We start from the raw sequence: 26,231 nt of genomic DNA on the forward strand, positions 1-26,231 counted from the left end.
TGTGATGGTGTTTAGATTAGCTGTTTTTGTCTATGTAACAAATGTACAATGTGTAGATGTTAGTACTTTAAAATAGTGGTGTATTAACACTGTATAAATACAGAAAATACAGTAGTTTACCATAAAATTTGAAATGCCTTTATACCTTATGTTTAACTGTAAAATTATTTTACCATAAATTTAACCGAACTGTTTTTTTTTTGTTTTTGTTTTTTTATACAATTGTTTACTAGAAGTACCTGAATAAATTCACTCACAGATTCACTCACAAAGTTGTAGTATTTGAGCCATTAAACCAATATACTGTACAAGTATTTATATAAATATATTCTATGTAACAACTAGCATTTAACTATGGGCAATTTTGTTGCATTTTTTAATCTCTATAAAGTTTTAGAAATTTTCTGTTTTAATATTAGTAGTTTTAGGTCAAATTAAACAAAACAGAAATGCAATTTTTTTGGCGATGAGCTTACAAAATTGTATTTTATGGGTTTAGATTTAATTACCAGTATTACCTCTAAAGCAAATTATACACTACCTGACAAAAGTATTGTCACCTATCCAAGTTTTAGGAACAACGAATAATAACTTGTCTACAATTTGATCATTTAGTATAAGAAGTGTCTTATATGAAAAGCAAAGGCCTCTAGATAATGCTTATTTTATTATTCTATGCTTTTTTTACCAAATTAAAATACGATTGTGCCTTGATTTTTAATTATTAAATTAGGACAATAAGGTCTGACTTTGCTTAGACAAAAGTCTTGTCACTTAACAGAAATAATAATAATAATAAAGTCATGGTGCAGTGGAAAAAGAATTAATATTGTGCATGACTCCCATGAGCTTGGAGGACTGCATCCATACGTCTCGGCAATGACCAAAGAATAAAGTCATCTGGAATGGCAAAGAAAGCGTTCTTGCAGGACTCCCAGAATTCATCAAGAGTCTTTGGATTCATCTTCAATGCCTCCCCCATCTAACCCCAGACATGAAATAATGTTCATGTCTGGTGACTGGGCTGGCCAGTCCTGGAGCACTTTGACCTTCTTTGCTTTTAGAAATTTGATATTGAGGCTGAAGTATGAGAAGGAAGTCTTCTGCAGTATTTTTGATTATTAAGATGCAGTTCAACAGATAATTCATCGGAAAAATCTACCTTTAGCCACTATTCCAAATGATCAACTAGAAGTCAAGTTATTATTTGTTGCTTTTACAACTGAAATCGACGACAAGACTTTTAGAAGTGAAGATGAATCAGCAAATTTGGATGAAAACTTTTCAATTTTAGCACAATTACTAGTTCACAACCATAGTTGAAAACCCTGCTTTAGAATAACAACACAAACTATTTTAACTATTAGTCTAAATTACGACAATTGGTTGTTTTTGTCAGAAAAGAACCGAAAAGCAAGAGAAATCTCTGACATCAGTCAAAAAGGCAAGTCGTTTTAGATGCGGAGAGCAAGTCGTTACATTTAGCTAAAATATTAAGACAAACACCGAATGAATCGGAATAGCGCGCACTCACAAATCGTGCACAACGACACCAGGTACGTGCACCGATTGGATTTCACAATGACTTCTTTTGATTGCAATCTCCTCACATTGTCACAATTTACAATCATCATCATCTTTATAGTAGAATATTGGCGTTAACACCCTAAATGTAAACGTTTTTATAGCATGCAGAAGTTGGTGGCAGTGAAGGCAACATGAGTTAAATCAGCAAGAGGGCAAAGGGCAAGAGACGCCATGATTGGTCCTGACATTGGTTTTTCTATTAGCAACCTGGTTCAAAACTGAGGGATAAATAGAGCTGGCTGTTCACCACAGATATATAAGAACACTCACACTGACAGACACAGGCCGTAAAATGCTTATAGTCGATAACTACATGTGCAGATTAAAACAAGCTCGTCTGGAAGAGAACAAAACGCAGCGTTCCTTTCTGTCTTATTTCATACCTCTCAAGTTGCTTTGTTTAGCAGCTTACTTTATTTTCTTGGCCCTTCATCCTGCCGAAAAGACCAGACTGGCTCGTTTACTAGCTGAGGTTCAGATGGTGTGATGTAAAACTGGCTTGGATTAACCAGTATAACATTCCTTTACACTAACTACACAGCCTTTGTTGCTAGAAAAATGATTTTCTTAGTGATTTTTCTTGCATTTCAGTAATAGTACACTGTAAAAAATGTAGTGATAAAAAGTCAAGACAACACATTTTTTGATGTTGCTTTAACTTATTCAGGTTTTGACTACATTTTTTAAGTTATACAAAGTTTAACTTAATATTTTTAGTCAGTTTGATTGATGTAAGTTGAGACGACTCGAAAAGTTAATTTGTATCAACTAAAAAAATTAAATCAGCAAGAATTTCTAAACATTCGTAAATAAAGATGCATTTACTTGTGAAGCAAACTAATGAGTCTTATTGTCTGAAAAAAAATGTGTCAAAGTTAAGTCTATTTTTCTTAGCCTATTGGCAGATTTTTTAAATGTGTTTGAAGTATAAATTTGATAATTAAAAAAGCTATTTATCACAGCATATTGCTAGACATACATTTTTAATTCAATTTTAAGCGGTTCATTCTACTTTGGTGACCCCTGATGAATAAAAGGACTAAGCCGAAAGAAAATGAATGAATGAATGAATGAAGTTGATGTTACATTTCAAGTTTGTTTTAAGTATAAACTTTTTTTTCCTCATTAGCAACTGTTTTTTTGAAGAGCCTGCCTATGTTACTTTATCACACAAAACTGTAAAAAAATTGCTGTCAAAAGGTTGCCAGTAATACTGTAAATTTTACAAGTGCACTAAATAAACAATTACAATTCTGCTGTAGATTTACAGCACAATTGTAATTATTAATTTACAGTGTGCTTGTAAATTTTGGTTGCCAGTAATACTGTAAATCTATAAGCACAGTGTAAATTAACAGCACATTGCTAAATCTATAAGCACACTGTAAATTAACAGCACAATTGCTAAATCTATAAGCACACTGTAAATTAACAGCATGGTTGTAATTAATAATTTACAGTCAACTTGTAAATTTGGCTATTACTGTCAATTTTTACAGTATTACTGGCAAAATTTACAAGCGCACGGCAAATTATCAGTTACAACTGTGCTGTAGATTTACAGCATAACTGTAACTGTTAATTTACAGTGTATTTATACATTTACAGTATTACTGGCAACCTAAATCGCCAGTAATACTGTAATTTGAACAGCAATTTGTTTACAGTGTACCATTATAAAAATCTGAATTTACTCAATTTATGCTTGAAACAAAACTAAAAATCTGCCAATCTGAATATAAATTAAAAACAAACCTAAAAATAAAACAAAAATACAATTTTGCTTCTGCCAGTGGTAAAATAAAGACATGTAATTTTTTTTTTACCTTTTACATAGAATTCTAATACATTAATTAATTCATTTTCTTTTCAGCTTAGTCCCTTTATTAATCAGGGGTCGCCATAGCGGAATGAACCTCCAGCTTATCCAGCATATCTTTTACACAGCGGATGCCCTTCCAGCTGCAACCCATCACTGGGAAATGCCCATACACCACCACCACCACATTCACACACATACACTACAGACAATTTAGCTTATTCAATTCACCTACAGCGCATGTCTTTGGACTGTGGGGGAACCCGGAGCACCTGGAGGAAACCCACGTAAACACAGGGAGAACATGCAAACTCCACACAGAAATGCCAACTGGCCTTCTCAACCAGCGGCCTTCTTGCTGTGAGGCGACAGTGCTAACCACTGAGCCACCGTGCCACCCATAGAATTATAATTTCATTGTAAAATCAAACATAAACTACATTATTTTGCTTCTCAAGTATCTTGATTTAAGGATGCTTAGATATGTATACTGTAAAAATCCAAATTACTAAATAAAGGACTGTTTGCACAAAAGAAAAGTTCAATGTTCTGTATAATATAACCACAAACTGTGGTTCTGAAATGTTTTACGCTCTTTAAAGCAGGATGGATTCTGATTGGCTGTCAGTGTAATGTCCATCAGCCATCCAAACTCATTCTGAAAATAATTTCAGTGACATTGCTCCAAAGCATCATTATTGTTAAAATTACGCTATATATTTAGCTATTTATATAAAATGATTTATATAACATACATGTATTATCATTCGTATTGTGCAAATCTTTCAGCAATAGTAAACCAGCACTGGTGATTTCAGCAGGACGCAGAGCTTCTTTTACCTACTCTTCCTGTCTTTCCTCCACTTGCATGAATCTCACTGCTGGTCGTCCCGGAGCATATCGAACAGCGCCTGCAGCAGCCGGTCGTCTCTGTGTCTATACGGCTGGGCTCTGTAGAAGTTGTCGCTGTAGTCATTGAACAGGCCGTTTTGAGAGGCCCTGTAGCGGTTCAGCAGGTCCAGGGCTTGATACAGCTTCTGTGGCGGGATGCGCTCCTGCTGGAAGCTCTTCGGGGGAGCCGCTGGCATCTGCCTGTTGAAGGCCGACTGGAGGAGACGCAGCAGGGCCAGGTTGGCAGTGGACGGGCCGGGGTTTACTTCTGGGATGCTCATGGAGGCAGTGGAAGGCGGAGAGTCTGGGATCGCTTGATTTGGAATCTCAGGTTTGAGAGCTGGAGTCGGAGTTTCCTGCGGGAAGAGGGAGAAGGGAACAAAGAAATAAGATTAGAGGAAGATATACAGTACTATGCAGAAGTCCTAAGCACTATATCATCTTTGTTGGCCTTTGCACAATATACAACCAATCAGTCTCTTTATTAAAAACAAACATAGGAATTATAATAAATATGTACAAAAACAACAACAGCACAACAATTCCTCTTCAAGGAAAAGTCTATGTTTAATGTGGATTCCCTTGACGCCAAGCACTAAACGGTTTTGTTCTGATTGTCCTGACATTTTATGAAATGATGTGCTGTGTAATATCAGGCTTTCTTTAGCACTTTCCAGAGTTCTTCTTTAGGTTTAGTGTTTAGTGTCCAGGTGATCTCATACAGCCTCAATAATTTTCAGGTCTGGACCCTGGGGAGGCCGTTTCATGACTGTCTGTGTTTCATAAGCTGTTTTCTTTTTTACAAATAGGATTTCACTGCAATTAATGTATCATTATCATGCTGAAAAGTAAACGATTACCACTGAAGTCCTTTCCAAAAGGAATGGCATAATGGATTAAAACCTATCTGTACTTTTTAGCATTCACAACTCCATCAATTCAGACAAGATTGCTAACAACACTGATAGAAATGCAGCTCAAACCAGGACAAACAGCCTCTCTCCCACACTGTCTTTCACATGTCTTAAACAATTAAACCAAAATAATTCAAACTCTAACCTAACCTAACCTAACTCCTATCCTAACCAGTGTTGTGGTAAGTTACTATAAAAAAGAAATAGATTACAAATTACTGACTACTACTAGAAAATTGTAATCTGATTACTAATTACTTCATGTAAAAAGTAATCAGATTACTAATTACTTTACTTTGAAGTTACTTTTAAAACATAAAAAATTTACCTTTAAAATACAAAATATACTTCAGCTCTTTCAGCAATTTAATTCATTCATTCATTTTCTTGTCGGTTTAGTCCCTTTTTCGATCCGGGGTCGTCACAGCAGATTGAACCGCCAACTTATCCAGCACATTTTTATGCAGCGGATGCCCTTCCAGCCGCAACCCATCTCTGGAAAACATCCACACACTCATTCACACTCATACACTATGGACAATTTAGCCTACCCAATTCACCTGTACCGCATGTCTTTGGACTGTGGGGGAAACTTGAGCACCTGAGAAACCCACACGAACACAGGGAGAACATGCAAACTCCACACAGAAACGGCAACTGACCCAGCCGAGGCTCGAGCCAGCGACCCTCTGGCTGTGAGGTGACAGCACTACCTACTGTGCCACTGTGTCGCCCAGCAATTTAATAGTTCGCCCAAAACCTAAAATACTCTCATCATTCACTTGTTCCAAACCTGTTTGTCTTTATTTTTAACAGAAAAGAAAAAAACTGGATACCTGTAACCACTGACATCCACAGTATGAAAAACCACTGCAGTGTATGGGTGTTGTGTGTCTGAGGTAATTAGTCTACATAAACGTACATATTCCAAAGTATGAAGCTGATCAGTCAGTTCTTGTCAAGTGACTCAGGATTTTCAACTGAGTACGTCTGGGAAATGCGAGCACACGAAAAATGCGCTCCCAATATATCTGCGCACACACAAAAGATGTGATGTGAACCATTCTATATGCAGCTACGCTTTCCCTCACATTCAGAAGATACCTTCACTCCCGATCCAGCACAAAATTTTTTTTTTGCCTGTTTAGGCTGAGTTGGGCGGCTGTTTTTCTGGGCGCCAGTGTCCTCCTTGGTGACGAGTATTGTCCTAGAATGCTTTCTATTCAAGTGCTTGAACAAGTTGCTGGTTGAGTTAAAAGCAGTCAGAAGTTCTTTAGAGACTGGACATAGACTGAATTTCACAGCAATATTTTTGTTTTTACGCTCCGTGAAATCAAAGTAATGTCTGTATTTCCACTTGAAGGCTATTTCAGCTTGTGTTCTCCAGCAATTTGAAAGCACATGCTTTTCAACTGACGTTGCAGCAGAAAATGTGATTTAAAAGAAGCATTTTTTTCTTCCAAAAACTATAATTGTACCGTAAGTAATACATTTACACTGACTTTAGTAACTGTGATCAGATAGCACAAATTTAAAATGTAATTCGTTACATTACTGCGTTCCTCAAAAATGTAATTAGAATACGTGTAAGTACACGTTACTGTGGAATGCATTACACCCAACTCTGATCCTAACATATCATACATCAACTGAAAGATTACCCTGTATAAATCTCAATTTAAAAAAACTGACAAAATAATTTACACTTTTGACTGGTTTTGTGGTAAAGGGTCACATATATCCATTATGCTATCAGTAAAACAACAGATTTAAGGTTGGCCTAACACTTTTGCACAGTACTATATTTAAAACATATTTCATGTTTTAAAGGAACACTCCACTTTTTTTTTAAATAGGCTCTTTTTACAACTCCCCTAGAGTTAAACAGTTGAGCTTCACCATTTTTTAATCCATTCAGCCAATCTCCAGGTCGCTGAGGTCGCTATTACAGTAGCTTAGCTTAGCATAAATCATTGAATCGGATTAGACCATTAGCATCTAGCTGGAAAAATTATTTTTCAATTTAAAGCTTGACTCTTCTGTAGTTACACATAATATAAGACAGACAGAAAATAAAAAAAGTTGCTATTTTCTGGACCAATATGTCTAGACACTATACTCTCATTCTGGTGTAATAAACAAATAACTTTTCTGCTTTACCCTGGCTGCAGCAGGCGCAATGATATTACGCTGGAATGAGAGTTGGTTGACATTTTCTAAAGTCTGACTCCTGTTCTGACCTTTATCATGTCTTCCATCGGCTCCACTCCTCTGCGATCATTTTGTACAGCGTTGTACGGTGTGTACACTCTCGCCTTCTTCATGTGTTCGGGCTTCTCAGACGTCCCGTGCAAAATCAACTTCCAGCTGATGATCTGACCCTCATTCTCCATCCGTCCTGACTGTGAGCAACAGAGAGAGATAGAAACGCATTGCGATTAGTGAAACCTCCATGTTTATTTGATTTTAGTTAGGGAGAGATGCTGGTCTCTACCGTATCAGTGATCTTCAGGGTCCAAGTGCCAGTGGGATTTTCTCCCCATGTGTGCACAGACATGAAGGCCCAGTTTCGGAAACCATTGGATGAGGTGTCCCTCTCTCTCTCCGCCAGCAGGACAGTGGTGGTCCCTAATAAAAAAAATAACACCAATCTCTAACTTTGAATGGATCTAACTTTTCTTTTTCCTTCAGTAAAATGTGATTGTTGATTGATATGTTGTACAGTTGCATTTTTCACCACTAATTAAAAACATTGTATAGGTCAAAATGATAGATTGTTCTTTTATGCTAAACAAATATTAGAATATTAAGTAAAGATCATGCTCCAGAAATATATTTAGTAAATGTCCTCCTGTAAATATATCAAAACCCAATATGATTAGTGATGTACACTGCTAAGAACTTAATTTAGACAACTTTAAAAGATAAGTTTCTCAATATTTACATTTATTTAACCCACAGATTAATTCTAGATATTCAAATAAATGTATCTCCGCCAAAGATTGTACTATCCTAACAAATGCATCAATGAAAAATAGATTTATTCAGCTTTCAGATAATGTCTAAATGTCAATTTCCGAAAATGGACATTTATAACTGGTTTTGTGATCTAGGGTCACAAATATTATGGCCCATTTCTACTGAGTGGTACAGTATGGTACAGTACGGGTCACCAATGGTACTCTTTTGGTAGGCCTGATGTACAACAGAAAGTTGCAGTCGACGTCATTTTCGCTCGAGGAAATGTCAAAGTAAAGCTGTACGGGTCTTTCACATATCAGACGAGAAGCACTTCTCCAAAACAGATGCTTTATACACATAAATACTTGTGTATAAATGTTCATTACTAAGTTAAACTTTTTATGAATATGATTTTATTATAACTGCAGATCAATTACAGGGCGAAATAGCCTACTGTAACGTCTGCAATTATATAAAATGAATAAATAAATGCAACATATATGAACGCATACAGACCCTTACAGTCTCCAAAATGTTACCAATTACAAATAAACTACACACAGCTTACATTTAGTCCTTATTTGGGTTAAAAAACAAGACGCAACATACAGCCCACAGTCAGTGCAAACCTCTCATCTGCATCTTTAATCTTCAGCTGCAAATGTAACCTCTGTTAGAAAGTAATTCCGTCATTCAGAGTTCATAATAGTCTAAAAGGTGATGATAATAGTTAAACATGGCAGTTTGTTCATGTTTTAGGTTGCTAAAAGAATTGTTTGCTTCTTTATTTTTTTCGTGCTTCACTCTCACGTTTCTCCGTTTCTGAAAGGATCGGATGTCAGAAGCACTTCAATAATCACACGCATGTTATTATCGTCAGCTCAAGAAGTTCGTTATTTCAAATATAGACTCGCGGCTTGCGTACGCGAGAAAGTGAAACCACTCATGCTTTAGATACCTTTGTAAACAACTACGGGGCACAGAGTAGATTCTGCTCTTCTTCTTGGCTTTGTGGCCATTCATTAAGACAACAAGGTTTGTTTAAGCTCAGGTCGACCATGTCTTGTTATTTTATGCATATATTATTACGGTGTATTTAAAAATACTGCTTCCTTTGTTTTCATTCTCCTGGCTTTTGCACGAGCTAGTGACGTATCTCTGTAAACCAATAGCGTTCAGCTACTCGTCTTGCTCCGCCTTTTGGTACCCTTTTGTTCACTTTCGCCCATAAGTGAAGTTTTTTTTCCTCGCCGCTGTTGCCACTGACTTGCATAGTTCGGGACTTGTAGAGCTGCGCATCAATGGATTACTCTTCCGTTTTTGGACTCTCAGCAGTGAATATTAAAACACATTGAACTGAAATGAACTAATCTAAACTGAACTGAACTTAAACTCTGAAAACTGAACTACACTGTTTCAATTCACTATAATCTTCTATGTGAAGCTGCTTTGACACAATCTACATTGTAAAAGCGCTATATAAATAAAGATGAATTGAATTGTTGTGCTAGGTTTCCTTTGGAAAGAGCACCCAAAAAGTGGTATGGTACGGTTCGCTTTTAGGTACCTTTTGACAGTGGAAATGGCCATAAAAGCGTACCGAACCAAACCGTAGCATACTGTACCACTCAGTGGAAACAGACCATTAAAGAATGTTTAGTGATTCATAAACTGCCACTTTGAAAGTAGAAAAAAAACATATACAGGCAAAACAAAATTAAGCCCTCTGACTCCTGATAATACAGTAAGGTCTTACGAAGCAAAAGGATCAATCTGTAAAAAAACTGAACATTTACAACCTTTAATTCACAGTCTCAGCAAATATTCCTAAGCATGATCATGACAGTTGGAAACACAAGCTTCCTGTTTATAAAAATGTGTAGTTTATTATACAGATCATATTCATGTATCATCAGAAGCCATGCGTATTCAATCAGGGTTTCTGCAGGTTTCATCAAGTCAAACTAGATGTTTTAAGACCCTTTTAAAACCATTAAGAATGAAATTTGGGGTTTTTAGTTTCCCTGATTAGGAAATTTAATTTGGAAAAATTTACTGTATAAATGTCTAACGTTTTTCCAAGAGAAGGGTTGCGGCTGGAAGGCATCCGCTGCATAAAACATGTGCTGGATAAGTTGGCAGTTCATTCCTATGTGGCGAAAGCAGATTAATAAAGGGACTAAGCTGAAAAGAAAATGAATTAATGAACGTCTAACGTTGTTGTGAATTATATTTCTTTGCAATAAAAAAAACTTAAATATAAAAAATGAGGTTTTATTGAGATGAATTGTTGGTCATTGGATGGATTTCCGCCAAACTGAGTAGCTTTACTTGGACAAAGCAACATCAAGATCTGTTTAATATGATTTAAGACCTACAACACAATATTTCAGTGAATTTAAGACTTTTTAAGGCCTAAAATTTAGAAATTTAAGACATTTTAAGACTTTTTAAGAAACAGTGGACACCCCGATTTTGTATTACCTGAATAATTGTTTAATCAATATGCTAATATTGACATTGACTTGACTTTTACGAATCACACACACAAAAACACGATTTTAGCTAAAAATCTTTTTTAGTTTTGACTGAAGAAAACAATGACCTACATCTTGGATGAATAAATTAACAGCAAATTTTCATTTTTGGGGGTGAATATGACTTTAAGAGTGTTTTAGTCTCACCTGATGGAGATGTAAGTGTGATGTGGAGGTCTCCTCTTCTTGTGTACTCAATGCTCACCTCCACCTGCACATGCTCCAAGGACATGACAGAATTTGCCTGTCCTGCACAGGCCTTAGTTGGGATCTCGATGGAGATCTCGCCCGCAGCCTTCAATGGTCTGTAAACAAAAAAAACATAGGTTTCTTCTTTCTTTTTTACATTAAAGTAGACACTTGCATTTAAAACATATAGGTATATAAAATTATTTCTGTATTTTTTTATTTGCAGACATCAAAACAGAGAATCTCAGCTTTAATCCACATACACACTGAAAAAAATGATTCATTGGATTTACTCATTTTTTATGGTAAGTGATTACAAACAGCTTGTATGGGCTGAATTTAAACAAACAAATTAAGTTGAACATTACTAAATTTAATTTGTTTTTTTGTTCTGCCCATATAAATTGTTGCAATCACTTACCTTAAAAACAATTAGTAATTCCAATGAATCTTTTTTTGCAATCGGTGCACTTTAAATTAATTTGTTTTTATTTTAACTAATTTTTAAAATGACGCTAGAATGCATGTTCTTCCCGTGTTCGGGTGGGTTTCCTCCGGGTGCTCCGGTTTCCCCCACAGTCCAAAGACATGCAATACTGGTGAATAGGATAAACTAAACTAATTGGCCGTAGTGTATGAATGTGAGGGTGTATGGGTGTTTCCCAGCACTGGGTTGCGGCTGGAAGGGCATCCGCTATGTAAAAAAAATATGCTGAAATCGTTGGCGGTTCATTCAGCTGTGGTTCCCCTGATAAGCCGAAGGATAATGAATGAATGAATGTTAGTAAATACATTAACTAATGGACCATTATTTTAAAGAGTTGCCAAAAAATGCATAGAAATTTCATTCTTGCATTATAATAACAGATAACATATATCAAAAACAGAGTAAAGTTATTTAATAAACTATTAAATTTGTAATATCATTTCACATGAATGCAGCCTTGTTTATCATAAACATGTCTTTAACATTTTTTTAAACAACACCAACCCTAAATCTGTTCTTTTAAATTTTTACTTCATTGTTCTGAAAAATCGGCGGTTCATTCCGCTGTGGAGACCCCAGATTAATAAAGATAATAAAGAAAATGAATGAATGTTCTAAAAATCTCTGAACGTAGAAAGTTTGATAAAAATACATAATAATACATGAAGACATTAAAATATGCTATCATCACCATCATGATCTATGAATGAATTTGAACACTGAGGGGATTTTTTTTCTCTCCACTGTTCCTTGGACAGATACGCATGAGTGATATGAAATGTAATCCCAACAGATTATCTAGAAAGCCATAGACTTTAAATCAAACAAGAGCCATGGTGGTAATGCACACAGCAAGCTAAAACATGACCTTATAGATGAATGGATGGATGGATAGATGGATGGATAGACATAAAGTAACCCATAACTTATAGTGTGTCCCACTTTCTCATTCCATAATGCTTTATCTTGGCTACATCACATGCCCAAAAATAAAGAGATTCCACGGAGAGTTTGCCAATGGCAGCTTGCACTTTATGTTATTGCGTAGCATGCAATAACCAGAATTATAGCGTGTCCTGACATTTGCATTAGCATCAAGAAATGCAGTTCCAGGAAAATGAAACATCTGTTCAGGTGCACTTTTATTCCAGCTAAGCCTCACAATGTCCAGAATTTCATGACGTAAATGTAAGAGGAAAAACAATGCATGAGTCAAAACCGGATTCCAGTTGTTAATTCCCCCAAATATACCGTCCTATTAAATCCTTCCGTTTGAATTACAAAAGCAGTTGTAAAGAAGAAACAGATGGGCGTAAATGCACACGCACACATACTGGATCTGCTGAAATTATGGGGCTATTAATGAATAGCATGGCAGCAGATGGCAGGAGATCAGGGTGGCTTTATCAAACCGCTGCTTTTGTCACGACTGCAAACAAAAAGGAAACCGAATTTGTGTTTTTCTAATATCTACATGCAAACTCTACCTTGGTTGAAACGTCTCATCTCTGACGATGCACTGTTTCTTCTCGGGAATGTGTTTCCAGACTTTGGGATCGGCCAGGTCCACCAGGGCTTTGGCATTCAGGAGACCAAACCCAAACCGACTGTTGACCATCAGTCCAGCTCCGTTCCTCTTCCAGCCAGGGTTATTGGCTAGTGGGTCAAACTCAGACGTCCAAACCACCAAGTGCTGAAGGTCCCGCCATGTCAGATCGGGACTAGGGTGGAGAACGAAAGAACAAACTGTAAAAATTCCTGGGTTCTACACAATTCCTCTACACAGGCTCATTCTGAAAACGTACCCCTATATACATTTCTGAAGATCGTGAAATACATCCCAGGAGTTACATTTTTTTGCAGTTTTTGTTTTCGCGAATGCACCAGAGGCCGCTGTGTATGCTTTCTGAGATCTCAAATTTCTCTTACAAGTGCCATTCGCGCCTGTTGTTCTCGCCTAAATCCACCAGAGGCCGCTGTTGACTGACTGACTGACCTTACTCCTTCCCTAAACCCACCCAATAGTGTTTTCAAAAGCACTGATTGACTCGCCCACCCACTTCCCTAAACCCAACCAACAGTTTTAAAAAGAAATCCAGAAAAAGAAAAGCCCTCGTCTTATTTTTACCACGTTTTCAGATTTTACCACATTCTAACCATGTTATTTACTAATTTAAAATGTATTATTTACTGCTTTCTGGAACCGTTATTCACCAAACCCCGTCATTGTGGTCAACTGCTCTCTGCGTTTCAAGTTCGCTGATGTACAATGCAGCCATACGTAGCTCTGGCTACATAATTTGTGATCTCCAGAAATGTATATAGGGCTACGTTTTCAGAATGAGTCTATGTTGCAACTCCATGTTGTCCCAACGCTAATCGATTGAGTTAATTTAATTGTTTTTAAAATTTAAGTGGACTAAACGTAAAACTATTAAGCTGTGTTGATTCAGCTCGTTTTAAATAAGTAGATTTAACAAACAGCAAAAAAAAATTTTTGAGTGCATCTAGACTTGTACTGAAATGTATACTCTAAAAATATGTAGGTAATTGAACTATACATGAAACTGAAATCCAATTGGATCACACACTTTTAACTTAGACTTAACATCAGTCAATGAACATCAACGAATCACCTTCATTAAAATAAAATGTACCTTATTATATACTTGGTAATGCAAATATCTAATCAGCCAATCACATAGCAGCATTCAGTTAGGCATGCAGGCGTGGCCAAGAAGATCTGCTGAAGTTTATTGATTTAACTTAGTAATTGATTTCATTTGAATGTGGCATGATTGTTGGTGTCAGACAGCCTAAGTATTTCTGAAACTGCTGATGTACCGGGATTTTTACCAGTTTAGTCGTATTAATAATAACTAAAATTCTCTCTGACCCCAAAATTGATATTTTTAGCAGGGTACAATAAATGATCTGACATGTGTTTTGTGCTGAAACTTTAGACACTTTCTGGAGACATGCTGTAAAATAGGAGCCTGATGTAAAAGCTGATGTAAAACTGATAAAAATCCTATACCTAACATAACATACAAAATGCTAAATGTTTGACATACTTTTGCTCCAAAGCCAGTGCAAATATCCCAGCAGCCAATGGGGCAGATGCAGATGTGCCGGTGTGTGTCTCTGTGCATTCATTGTGCAAATCGGCACTAGTCTGCAAGACAAATAGACAAAAGATAACATGTTAGCACAACAAAACCCAAATGGAGGACATACAAATACAGCAACTAAAAGAACCTAAAACTTTTAAAGTTATTGCACAATGAACTTTGCACAATTAAAAAATGTCCTTTAATTAAAAGGTTCAGTACAGTTTTTCTGTGTATTTACGGTTGTGAATTGTGTTATGGGGCGTTGATTTGTCCTCTGTTGTCTTTTGATAATGAAAATTCAACTATTAATTTTTTTAAAGTGACGATTACTAAAGTTTTAGTGGTTTGAAACAATATATTGTTTAATAATTAATATATAGAGAATGAAGTATGTAAAATAACAGAAAAAAAAATGGCAGTGCATTACCAGGTTTTTGTACCGTAATTTACAATACAAACACAGACAATATATCACATCAAACTATTAAAAAAAATTAAATGTCAATAAACTTTTCAACATCAAAAGTTGTTGGAAAGATCAATGTTCCAATTAAAAAGTGCAATTAAAAAGCATAAATGTATGGAGCTAATAATATGCCAAAACAATCTGAATTTGAATTGTGTTCATTTGAATTGTAATTTAATAAATCAGAATTTTTAAATGCTGTTAAAATGATTTTGAATTTGAATTTCTTAATTTGAATTTCTTAATTTGAATTTGAATTTTACAACTTGAATATTGAATATCTGAAATTTAAGAAAACTGAATTTTTCAAGGCTGAAGACGATTTCAAACTTTAGACTTCAAACTACAGTATAGGTCAGAATCAGCTATTTATTCCTCAAAACACCAAAAACACAAATAAAATTGATTAACCAATGAGATGTTATTGAATTAAATATATGAATTTGGTTCACTGAAACATATATATATTTATTACCCAAACTACTGAAAATAGCTGACCCCCAATAGCCAGTTTGCAGAAGAATTGTGTCTTTCTGAGCCTCACATACACCAGTAAACTCACAGAGCTCAGTGATTGGCCAAAATGCTTAGTTTGACTTTTCGGCGATCGTCTACTCTTCCCTGTTGGTCACCTCTCACCTACTTTCTGCTTAATCTCAATGTCACAATCTGAATTTCTGGTTTTGAATTTTAGGATATTGAATTTGATGTTTTGAATTTCTTCATCTTGGAAATTTGAAACTGTATTTTTACAAACTGGATATCTGCAGTCTAAGAATTCAGAACGCAAAAAATCTGAAAATTGAAAATGCATGTATAAAAAATTCTGCCTTGAAAAATTCTGTTGTCTTAAATTTCAGATGTTCCATATTCAAGTTATAAAGATCAAATTCAAATTAGGAAATTCAAATTAAGAAATTCAAATTCAAATTAAGAAATTCTAATTCACAATAGTTTCAACGGCATTTAAAAAATTATTAAATTTATTATTATTAAATTTATTTAATTACAATTTAAATAAACACAATTCAAATTCAGACTGTTTTGGCATATTATCAGCTCCATGTTAATAAATAATAATAAAAAAAATCATGAATCACAAAATTCAAAAAGTTGTAGATTTACAGATTATTTTCACAGTGTATGCTGGTTTCATTGTCTGGCGTGCCCTTTTCCATTCCACTATCTGACAAGTGAGTGTGTGGCGTGCTGCCAGTCTCTTTTCGAGATTCGTTTACGGAAATTTGTGATTATGTGGCTGCACTATCACAAGCAAAGTATCAAAATGCCACTGATTTCCTGAAATGAATGTCAGATTTTTGAATAATCCCATGCAGCACTTTGATAAGGAGATAATTTCTCCTTCCTCTCTGTTCAGTGGATTGATTGAACACAATATTTCCTCTTTATTTTATTTTTTTTGAAGAAGAGAGCGCAGAACAAAACATCACTGCTTGAATTGACTCTGTTTTGCGTATTTTTCACAATGGATTAATTAATGTACAAGATTTCTGTGCGTGACAATTCTTCAGATATGAATACAAAAACAAAAAGCATACAGAAATTCCGAACTTCAGTGGGCACAGACCTTCAGACGAGCTTTTATATTGATCTCAAAAAAGTAATTAGGCCATTCCAACCCAAAATTAATAATCAATAATAACAGGAAGAAAAAATAATCTAACTGCAGACTCACTATTCTCTGGTCGGTGTAGTCTCCGCTGCTGTAAGCCGTGGCCAGTGTAGAGGAGCATTTCTCAGCGTACCAGGGGGACAAACCCTGCTGAGAAGCGCTGCTGATGGAGATGGTGTACAGACTGTCTGTGTAGCCATCACAGTCACAGTTATCACCCTGTCGACCCCCGTTACCAGACGCCCAGACGAAAATGGAGCCTTTTCCACCACGCCCCTGGAGCAAAACAATTGTTTACAGCTTATTAGGTAATAATGGATTTGTGTTCAAGTAAAACACTGCATTTGCTCGGTGTTTGCTGAATCATTGCTGGATGGTCACAAGAGCGTTCTGATCATTAGGGTGTTCTCAGTACTTGCTAGTGTGTTTATAGTAGTTGCTAAGGAGTTTCAGATGGATACTTTAGTGTTCTGTGTGATTAAAGGTTGCTAGGGTGGTCTACGTTTTTGCTTGTTTTTTCGGTTGTTAGGGTGTGCTATGTTGTTCTAAATTGTTGTGAGTGTGTTCTGAATGGTTGCTAGTGTGTTGTTAGTGGTTGCTAAGGTGGTTGACAGTTGATTTGATAGTTGTTGGCATGTTCTGGCTAGTTGTTTAGTGGTTGCTATGTTGTTCTAAATTGTTGTGAGTGTGTTCTGAATGGTTGCTAGTGTGTTGTTAGTGGTTGCTAAGGTGGTTGACAGTTGATTTGATAGTTGTTGGCATGTTCTGGCTAGTTGTTTAGTGGTTGCTATGTTGTTCTAAATTGTTGTGAGTGTGTTCTGAATGGTTGCTAGTGTGTTGTTAGTGGTTGCTAAGGTGGTTGACAGTTGATTTGATAGTTGTTGGCATGTTCTGGCTAGTTGTTTAGTGGTTGCTATGTTGTTCTAAATTGTTGTGAGTGTGTTCTGAATGGTTGCTAGTGTGTTGTTAGTGGTTGCTAAGGTGGTTGACAGTTGATTTGATAGTTGTTGGCATGTTCTGGCTAGTTGTTTAGTGGTTGCTATGTTGTTCTAAATTGTTGTGAGTGTGTTCTGAATGGTTGCTAGTGTGTTGTTAGTGGTTGCTAAGGTGGTTGACAGTTGATTTGATAGTTGTTGGCATGTTCTGGCTAGTTGTTTAGTGGTTGCTATGTTGTTCTAAATTGTTGTGAGTGTGTTCTGAATGGTTGCTAGTGTGTTGTTAGTGGTTGCTCAGGTGGTTGACAGTTGATTTGATAGTTGTTGGCATGTTCTGGCTAGTTGTTTAGTGGTTGCTATGTTGTTCTAAATTGTTGTGAGTGTGTTCTGAATGGTTGCTAGTGTGTTGTTAGTGGTTGCTAAGGTGGTTGACAGTTGATTTGATAGTTGTTGGCATGTTCTGGCTAGTTGTTTAGTGGTTGCTATGTTGTTCTAAATTGTTGTGAGTGTGTTCTGAATGGTTGCTAGTGTGTTGTTAGTGGTTGCTCAGGTGGTTGACAGTTGATTTGATAGTTGTTGGCATGTTCTGGCTAGTTGTTTAGTGGTTGCTATGTTGTTCTAAATTGTTGTGAGTGTGTTCTGAATGGTTGCTAGTGTGTTGTTAGTGGTTGCTAAGGTGGTTGATAGTTGATTTGATAGTTGTTGGCATGTTCTGGCTAGTTGTTTAGTGGTTGCTATGTTGTTCTAAATTGTTTTGGGTGTGTTCTGGATGGTTGCTTGGTTATTGTTAGTAGTTGCTAGGGTAGTTGATAGTTGATTTGATAGTTGTTGGCATGTTCTGGCTAGTTGTTTAGTGGTTGCTATGTTGTTCTAAATTGTTGTGAGTGTGTTCTGAATGGTTGCTAGTGTGTTGTTAGTGGTTGCTCAGGTGGTTGACAGTTGATTTGATAGTTGTTGGCATGTTCTGGATAGTTGTTTAGTGGTTGCAATGTTGTTCTAAATTGTTGTGGGTGTGTTCTGAATGGTTGCTAGTGTGTTGTTAGTGGTTGCTAGGGTAGTTGATAGTTGATTTGATAGTTGTTGGCATGTTCTGGCTAGTTGTTTAGTGGTTGCTATGTTGTTCTAAATTGTTGTGGGTGTGTTCTGAATGGTTGCTAGTGTGTTGTTAGTGGTTGCTAGCTAGGGTGGTTGATAATTGATTCGATAGTTGTTGACATGTTTTGGCAAGTTGTTTAGTGGTTGCTATGTTGTTCTAAATTGTTGTGGGTGTGTTCTGGATGGTTCATAGGGTGTTGTTAGTAGTTGCTAGGGTAGTTGATAGTTGATTTGTTAGTTGTTGGCATATTCTAGCTAGTTGTTAAGTGGTTGCTGTGTTATACTACGTTGTTTTGGGTGTGTTCTGGATGGGTGGTACAGTGTTTTAGTAGTTGCTAGGGTAGTTGATAATTGATTAGATAGTTGTTGGCATATTCTGGCTAGTTGTTAAGTGGTTGCTTTGTTATTCTACGTTGTTTTGGGTGTGTTCTGGATGGGTGGTACATTGATTTAGTAGTTGCTAGGGTAGTTGATAGTTGATTTGATAGTTGTTGGCATGTTCTGGCTAGTTGTTCAGTGGTTGCCATGTTGTTCTATTTTTGTTTTGGGTGTGTTCTGGATGGTAATGTGGTGTATATGTAGTTCCTAGTGTTTTCCCATGGATTAAAACAAATCCCTAATTCCCACACTTCTCACCTTCTGGATACCGTACTCAAAAGCTTTCTGGGCAAGGCGTCCGGGTCCCTCTACAGTCTTTCCGTCATCATTAGGACCCCAGCTAGCACTGTAGATGTCCACATGGTCAGGGTTATAACCAATGGAACTGGCTTCAATGGCATCAGTCACGATTCCATCCAGCATTCGTATCCCTACAGATGAGAAGCACAAAAGCTGACCTTCACTGAGATGTCGAGAGAAAGAGTGTACAAGTGATTGAATGGTGCTGTTAAATGCATCGCATAATCTGTGCTGCTTTATTAGGTTATGAGTCACTAAAGCTTTTATGTCCAAATGGTCACGGACAGGTGGATTATGTACGTGTATGACTGGTTGTACGGGTCATTGCTCTTATATAATTATGCTGTCATCTCCTCGCTGCTGGGTACAAACACCTGACCAGCAAAAGCAGAGAATGACAGATACCAAAAAGTGAACAAACACAGCTTGATGACACAAACCTCCCACTTTCGAGTTGTAGGCCACTCCGACGCCACATTTGTTGTTGTCAGCTTGCATGGCAATCTCTCCAGCACATCTGGTACCATGCCTGAGGACAAACAGACAATAGGGTTACAATTTGGTTCCATTCGAATTTAATACAGCAGGCATGTTTAAAACTCATTATACCTAAATTTGGAAAGTGACACAGATATTCAAATGCAGAACAGCCAAAGGACTGGGTTTGTGGAAATTAGGGAATTACTTGTTGATTTTTAGACTTTATTTAAAACATTTAAACAAAAAAAACTACCTTCTTGCTGTGAGGCTATAGTGATAACCACTGCGCCACCATGTCACCTTGCAAAGACATAGTAACATGCAATTTATCTTGGTGGTTTGTTCATCTGATTAATTTTTTTGCAATCTTTCTCATAGCAATCACAACTAATAATAGTACAAATTACAGCGGAAAATTATACTCAATGTCTGATGTCACAGATTAAACTAACAATGGATTAACTGTTGATTTTGCAAGGAGTTATTTTCTAGAAACGATTGCAGTTTTGCTTGATCTTAAAGATTGTTAATGATTATTTGTTTCCCTCCTTCATAATAACCATCATCTGAAGCCATCAGTGAGTTACTGGTGCATGATACACCACACAGACAATTATGGCAAAGCACCTTGAGCCCGACTGACAAAGGACTATGTTGACATGGGCGGGTGAGAGGATGAGCAACCATGCGTGTCTATTGAAGAGTGTGTGTGCGAATAATTATGAGTGTTTGTTTGTGTGTGTACAGTATGAGTCAATCGCTGGCACAGACACACGACCACATGGAGAAAGAATAATGAGCGTTTCTATTTTCATGTCCTTTTTTTGTGTTGTTGTTATTGTTGTAGAGCTTCAATTTCACAAGGACTGTCAATTTAATGAGTTGATTTAAATATTTATTAACACAACAAGACATTAATGCAACTAATTATCCTGCCTGATCCTGTATTTAAAAGTAAAATTATTAAATTTGACATTTTCCTTGGAGTTTGCATGTTCTTCCCGTGTTCCCCTAGGTTTATTCTTTGTCTTCCGGTTTTCCCCACAGTCCAAAGAAATGCGCTATAGGTGAACTGGATGAACTAAATTGGCCCTAGTGTATGTGTGTGAATGAATGTGTATGGATGTTTCCCAGTACTGGGTTGCGGTTGACAGGGCATCCGCTGCATAAAACATATGCCAGAATAGTTGGTGGTTCATTCCGCTGTGGATGAATGACATTTTCATAGGGCAATAATGGCATTGGAGACTCTGAGAGCAACAAGCCAACTATGTATTCGGTATGCATTAAAGGTCTGATAATTTTTTTCCAAATATCTACTAATATCCATCAAATATTACTATTAGTCATAAATTTATAAACATTTGATTGAAAATTAGATTTATTCCCACAAATGCAACTTTCTTATATTGTGAAGTTAATACAATAGTAGCATGTTAAAATTTATATAAACATTTCTGAAACATTGCACCTTTACTGTTTTTTAAAGCAAACAAAATTATGATTTAAAGTTTAAAATAGTTTAAAATCCCCAGAAAAATAACCCTGCAGGCACAGGACGTCAACCTGACGTCATTTTGACGTTGTACCCCAAAGTCATGGGAACGTTGGATTTTGTTTGGAAATGAAAATCGGGTTGACGTCAGAACCCAACGTCAGGCCGATGTCAATGTCTAACCTAAAATCAACCAAATATCAACGTCTAATCATGTTACACCATTACACCGTCAAAGGCTTGGGAAAATCTGTCCTTGTCTTTATCAGTTCAGGATCAACAATTGTGATCTTAAGATCTCTTGAGGTCTTCTGTTCATTCCTGCGGCTAGAGATTGATTGACTCACTTGTTTTCATTGGTGGAGTCATATCTGGGGAAGGGATCCGGATCATTGTCGTTAAAGTCATAGCTTGCAGCAGGATCCTGCAGTGAGGAAAGCAGAAATGATGAATAAGTTATGATTATATATACACTCATCGGCCACTTTATTAGGTACATCTGCCCAACTGCTCCTTAACTCAAATTTCTAATTAGTCAATCACAAGGCAGCAACTCAATGCATGTATTGTTGGCATGTAGACATGGTCAAGACCATCTGCTGCAGTTCAAACCGAGTACAGAATGGGGAAGAAAGCGGATTTAAGGGACTTTGAACGTGGCATGGTTGTTGGTGGCAGACAGGCTGGTCTGACTGTTTCAGAAACTGCTGATCTACTGGGATTTTCACGCACAATCATCTCTAGGGTTTACAGAGAAAATATTTAGTAAATGGCAATTCTGTGAGCGCAAATGCCTTGTTTACACCAGGTAGGCTCAGAATCGGGCATCAACAACATAAAAGCATGGATCCATCCTGCCTTGTAACAGTTCAGGCTGGTCGTGGTGGTGTAATGGTGTGGAGGATATTTTTTTGGCACACTTTGAGCCAATTAGTACCAATTGAGCATCGTGTCAACGCCACAATGCTCATGTCCATCCCTTTATAACCACAGTGTACCTATCCTCTGATAGCTACTTTCAGCGGGATAACGCACCATGTCATAAAGCGCGAATCATCTCAGATTGATTTCTTGAACATGACAATGAGTTCACTGGACTCAAATGGCCTCCACAGTCACCAGATCTCAATCCAATAGAGTACCTTTGGGATGTGGTGGAATGGGAGATTCCCATCATGGATGTACAGCTGACAAATCTGCAACTGCGTGATGCTATCATGTCAATATGGACCAAAATCTCTGAGGAATATTTTCAGTACCTTGTTGAATCTATGCCACGAAGGATTAGGTAAAAGGGGGGTCCAACCCAGTATTAGTAAGGTGTATCTAATAAAGTGGCCGGTGAGTATTTATCATACACAAATGATAATAGTAGTGTCTCTGTATAACCAACGCTATCTCACACCAATTCATAACTTTTTGATTTAGTGTCTAATTCGAATGAATTTTTCTGATCTCATTTTAGTACGATTTGTTCATCTCCAAGTGATGGTTGGGTTTAGAGGTGGGGTTTGGTGCCACACCTCCTTTTAAAAATGGTACATTTTTGTACGACTGAACTCATTTGAATTTGTACGAATTAGCCAATAAACTGACAAAACGTTAAATATTTGTTTCCTCATGAGACAAGGCTGGTACAACAGATGGATGTGGACTGAAGTAAATACAAGGTACTGCTCTTTATAATTGGAGTGAATTGCAAACTTTTTAATACAAAAATTGGGTTGTAATTACTATTATATATGATATAATTGTGTTTGGAGATTTTACTAGGTTTGGAATTTCTTTTCTTTTCTATCAAAATAGCATTTTTAATAGTTCAAACAAACTATAAAATCAATATTTTTTTGCTTGAAATGTAATTAAAGTTAACTTATTTTACTTACAATTAAGATATAATATAGACTCAAAAAACTTTCCAAAAATATGCTATAATTGTAGTTTTTAAAATGATTTTTGAATTTGATAAATTTTTTTGTGTTTTCTGTTTTCAATTTAATTTTGGTTAAGGTTATGGTAGGGGTGTCCAAACTCCATCCTGGAGGCCAGTGTCCTGCAGGTTTTAGCTCCAACTTGCCTCAACACACCTGCAAGGACGTTTTCTAGAAAGCCTAGTAAGAGCTTGACTAGCCAGCCTGGGTGTGTATAATTGGGTTGGAACCAAACCTTGCAGGAAACCGGCCCTCCAGGACAAAGGTTAGACACCTCAGGGTTAAGGTAACTGGTCAACATTTATCGATTTTATTTAATTATAATTTGTTTATTTATACACTTTTAATTTTATTTATGTCTTTTTCTTTTTTTAAAAAAGTGACCTGAAAACATTTAGATTTAATGAGTTTCTGGAAATATTAATGTATACCTTATTAATAATACATTTTCTGCTATCCTCCACTAAAAACTCTGTATTTTCAGTCTTTTCATTAATACCATCAAATATACAAGTCTCAATTTAAGCTTTTTTTTATAAGACTGCTGTGTGTAAACAAGCCAAAAGCCGAGCGACAGCTGATGCCATGCTTTACTCGAATCCTAACAGGAGACAGATGTTTGTTATTATGCTATGATTCATAAGTCTTCTCTACTGCAAAAAAAGAAAAGCTGGGCTCATTGCAGAGTTATGTAAATAGGACACATTCAATTTTTCACATTCAAAATAGCTACTTTTTTTTGGTTTGTTTGTGGCCTCCTATACTAGTAGTCTACTTGTAGTAGGTGTCACTTACGTAGTTTGGATAAATGTCGGTGTGGTTCCACTCCAGACCGTCATCCAGTACAGTAATGACCACTCCTTTTCCTGTGATGCCCTTCTTCCAGACGGGGATCACATGTAGGTCTAGTTTAGGAAGGGATGATGATGTTCGGGTGTCTTGCTGAAAGACAAAAAAATGAGAAAATTCATGCTGTGTCCCAATTTACTTAAAGGTACCGTGACTTGCTTTGAAATGTGCATCTTTGTTCGATATATGATGTAACTTGAACTGAAACATGAAAATAGGGCGGGGTGTAGAGTAGCTCCTCCTACTTTTTACAAAACAGCCAACAGCGTCATCATTTTGATCACAGATCTGCCAGTGAGAGTGGTTGAGTTCAAATGCATACAGTATATATAATGGTGGGCAGAGGGCGGGGCATGTCAGATACCAGAGAACATTTGATTGGTCAGAAGATTTTATAAGAAACTGAAATATGATGTTAAGAAAATCGCTGATCCATTTAAGCAGGTAGGACAAAGTGCAAGCTTTGTATGTTTATATTATCTTAATGTGAATTTTGTCACTTTTTAGAGCATACCATGAAGGAAGATATTTTGAAGAATGTTGGAAACTGGTAGCCATCGACAGCCATAGTAGGAAAAAAATGGCTACCGATTTCCAACAGTCTTGTGGAAACACATTTTTAACGTGAAGTGTTTGTAGTTGGAATAATTCACATGCAATGTATTATGGGCAATATAAGCAGAAATGAACATCCAGGTTCTGTAGCTTTGCAATACTCATTTAAAGTCTGCATGAAATCACAATTTTCAATATTAATTTTGCTAGCCCACATAGTTAGTCTTAAAAAAGTCTTAAAAATTAATCACTGTCAATCCACTGAAAAAAAAGTTTGTTTTGGTAAGCTTTAATCAACATCCGACCATTTGCTTCCACTCTGGAACGGCTGTTCTTCTCTGATGATGTCAGTTTGAGGGTTTTAAATGCAAAATATGCTTAGCCACACCCCTCCAACTATTGGTTTGCTGCGAGTGGAAGATAAAACATAAAAAAAAGATAAAGCAAAAATAAAAACCTGCACCCTACTCAATATTAAATAAATATTTGTAAGTAAATCATCATACTGAATAGTCTTGTTACGATACTGGAATTTCCAACTTAGGAAATGATACCTTGAAAAATATGGATATTCAATACCATTTTTGGTACCATGGGGAACAAATTCTGCAACTTTAAAAGAATGCAAATGAAGTAGGGCTGGATGATACTGGAAAAATCTAGCATTGCGATATATATTTTCGTTTAGCAATATATAGTGATATGAATACAATTTCACCAGATAATCTCTATTTGGAAAGAACTTAAATGTTAGATCCATTTGGGATTATTCTGCATTGTGCATCTCCATAAAATCTAATAAACAATCTTTTTGGGGTCCCCCTGACACACTTTCGATGTGGTCTGTGATATTTGCAGTGCCTTTCTGTGTTTGGATGTGTTGTGAGTATTTTCATGCATAACAATCTATAAATACAATCAAGAAAAAGATCCAGTTGAAATAAAGTGTTTTATCCGTTCCAGAGTATTTAAGTACAGTAACTGAATGATGAAAATAAAAAGAATCAAATTAATTGTTGTTGAAGTCACAAATGGTACATTTCTTATGCCTGAATGCTTTTAAGGTAATTATACAATCACAGGCATAGAAACACATGCAAATGATGAATTATAATACAAACTCAACATTGCATATCCTGCAATGTGACTATTGCGAATAATCACAATGCGATATCGATGCTGAAACAATTTATTGTACAGCCCTAAAAAATAAGTAAAAAGGGATACAATAACTAAACCATTTATACCAGGTAAATCAGCAGTCCTGAAATCCAAAAGACAAAAAATTACAACAAAAAAGCTAAATTAGTGCAATCTCATCTTATTCTGATTAAAACAAAAGTGTTAAAATCGTAATATTAGAGCAAAGCCAGTATTGATACTTACCAAAATCAAGATTCCATCATTTTAAGTATTTCAATATCGATATTCATCAATTCATTCGTTCATGTTCCTTCAATCAAGTCCCTTATTTATCAGGGCTTGCCACAGCGAAATGAACCGTCAACTATTCCAGCATATGTTTTGTGCAGCGGATGCCCTTACACTCTCGCATTAAGACAAACACTCATAGACTACGGCCAATTTAGTTAATCTAATTCACCTATAGTGCATCT

The 26,231-nt window shown here is 36.4% G+C and overlaps 1 protein-coding gene across 1 annotated transcript in view; it reads right to left on the minus strand.

Annotated features, from left to right (window-relative positions):
- Nucleotides 1-3,425: 3,425 nt before the first annotated feature.
- pcsk1 (proprotein convertase subtilisin/kexin type 1) overlaps nucleotides 3,426-26,231 on the minus strand; it is a 31,817-nt gene continuing 9,011 nt past the window's right edge. The window contains exons 4-14 of the mRNA XM_056447161.1: nucleotides 24,007-24,153; nucleotides 21,628-21,704; nucleotides 19,746-19,834; nucleotides 19,264-19,436; nucleotides 16,661-16,873; nucleotides 14,460-14,560; nucleotides 12,873-13,106; nucleotides 10,857-11,014; nucleotides 7,706-7,839; nucleotides 7,452-7,613; nucleotides 3,426-4,653 (exon numbers count right to left, since the gene is read on the minus strand). Of these exons, the coding sequence (XP_056303136.1) occupies nucleotides 4,282-4,653; nucleotides 7,452-7,613; nucleotides 7,706-7,839; nucleotides 10,857-11,014; nucleotides 12,873-13,106; nucleotides 14,460-14,560; nucleotides 16,661-16,873; nucleotides 19,264-19,436; nucleotides 19,746-19,834; nucleotides 21,628-21,704; nucleotides 24,007-24,153 (1,860 nt within the window). The 3' untranslated portion in view covers nucleotides 3,426-4,281. The remainder of the gene's footprint in view (nucleotides 4,654-7,451; nucleotides 7,614-7,705; nucleotides 7,840-10,856; nucleotides 11,015-12,872; nucleotides 13,107-14,459; nucleotides 14,561-16,660; nucleotides 16,874-19,263; nucleotides 19,437-19,745; nucleotides 19,835-21,627; nucleotides 21,705-24,006; nucleotides 24,154-26,231) is intronic.

This window comes from Danio aesculapii, chromosome 21, assembly GCF_903798145.1.
Source record: "Danio aesculapii chromosome 21, fDanAes4.1, whole genome shotgun sequence".
Taxonomy (NCBI): domain Eukaryota; kingdom Metazoa; phylum Chordata; class Actinopteri; order Cypriniformes; family Danionidae; genus Danio; species Danio aesculapii.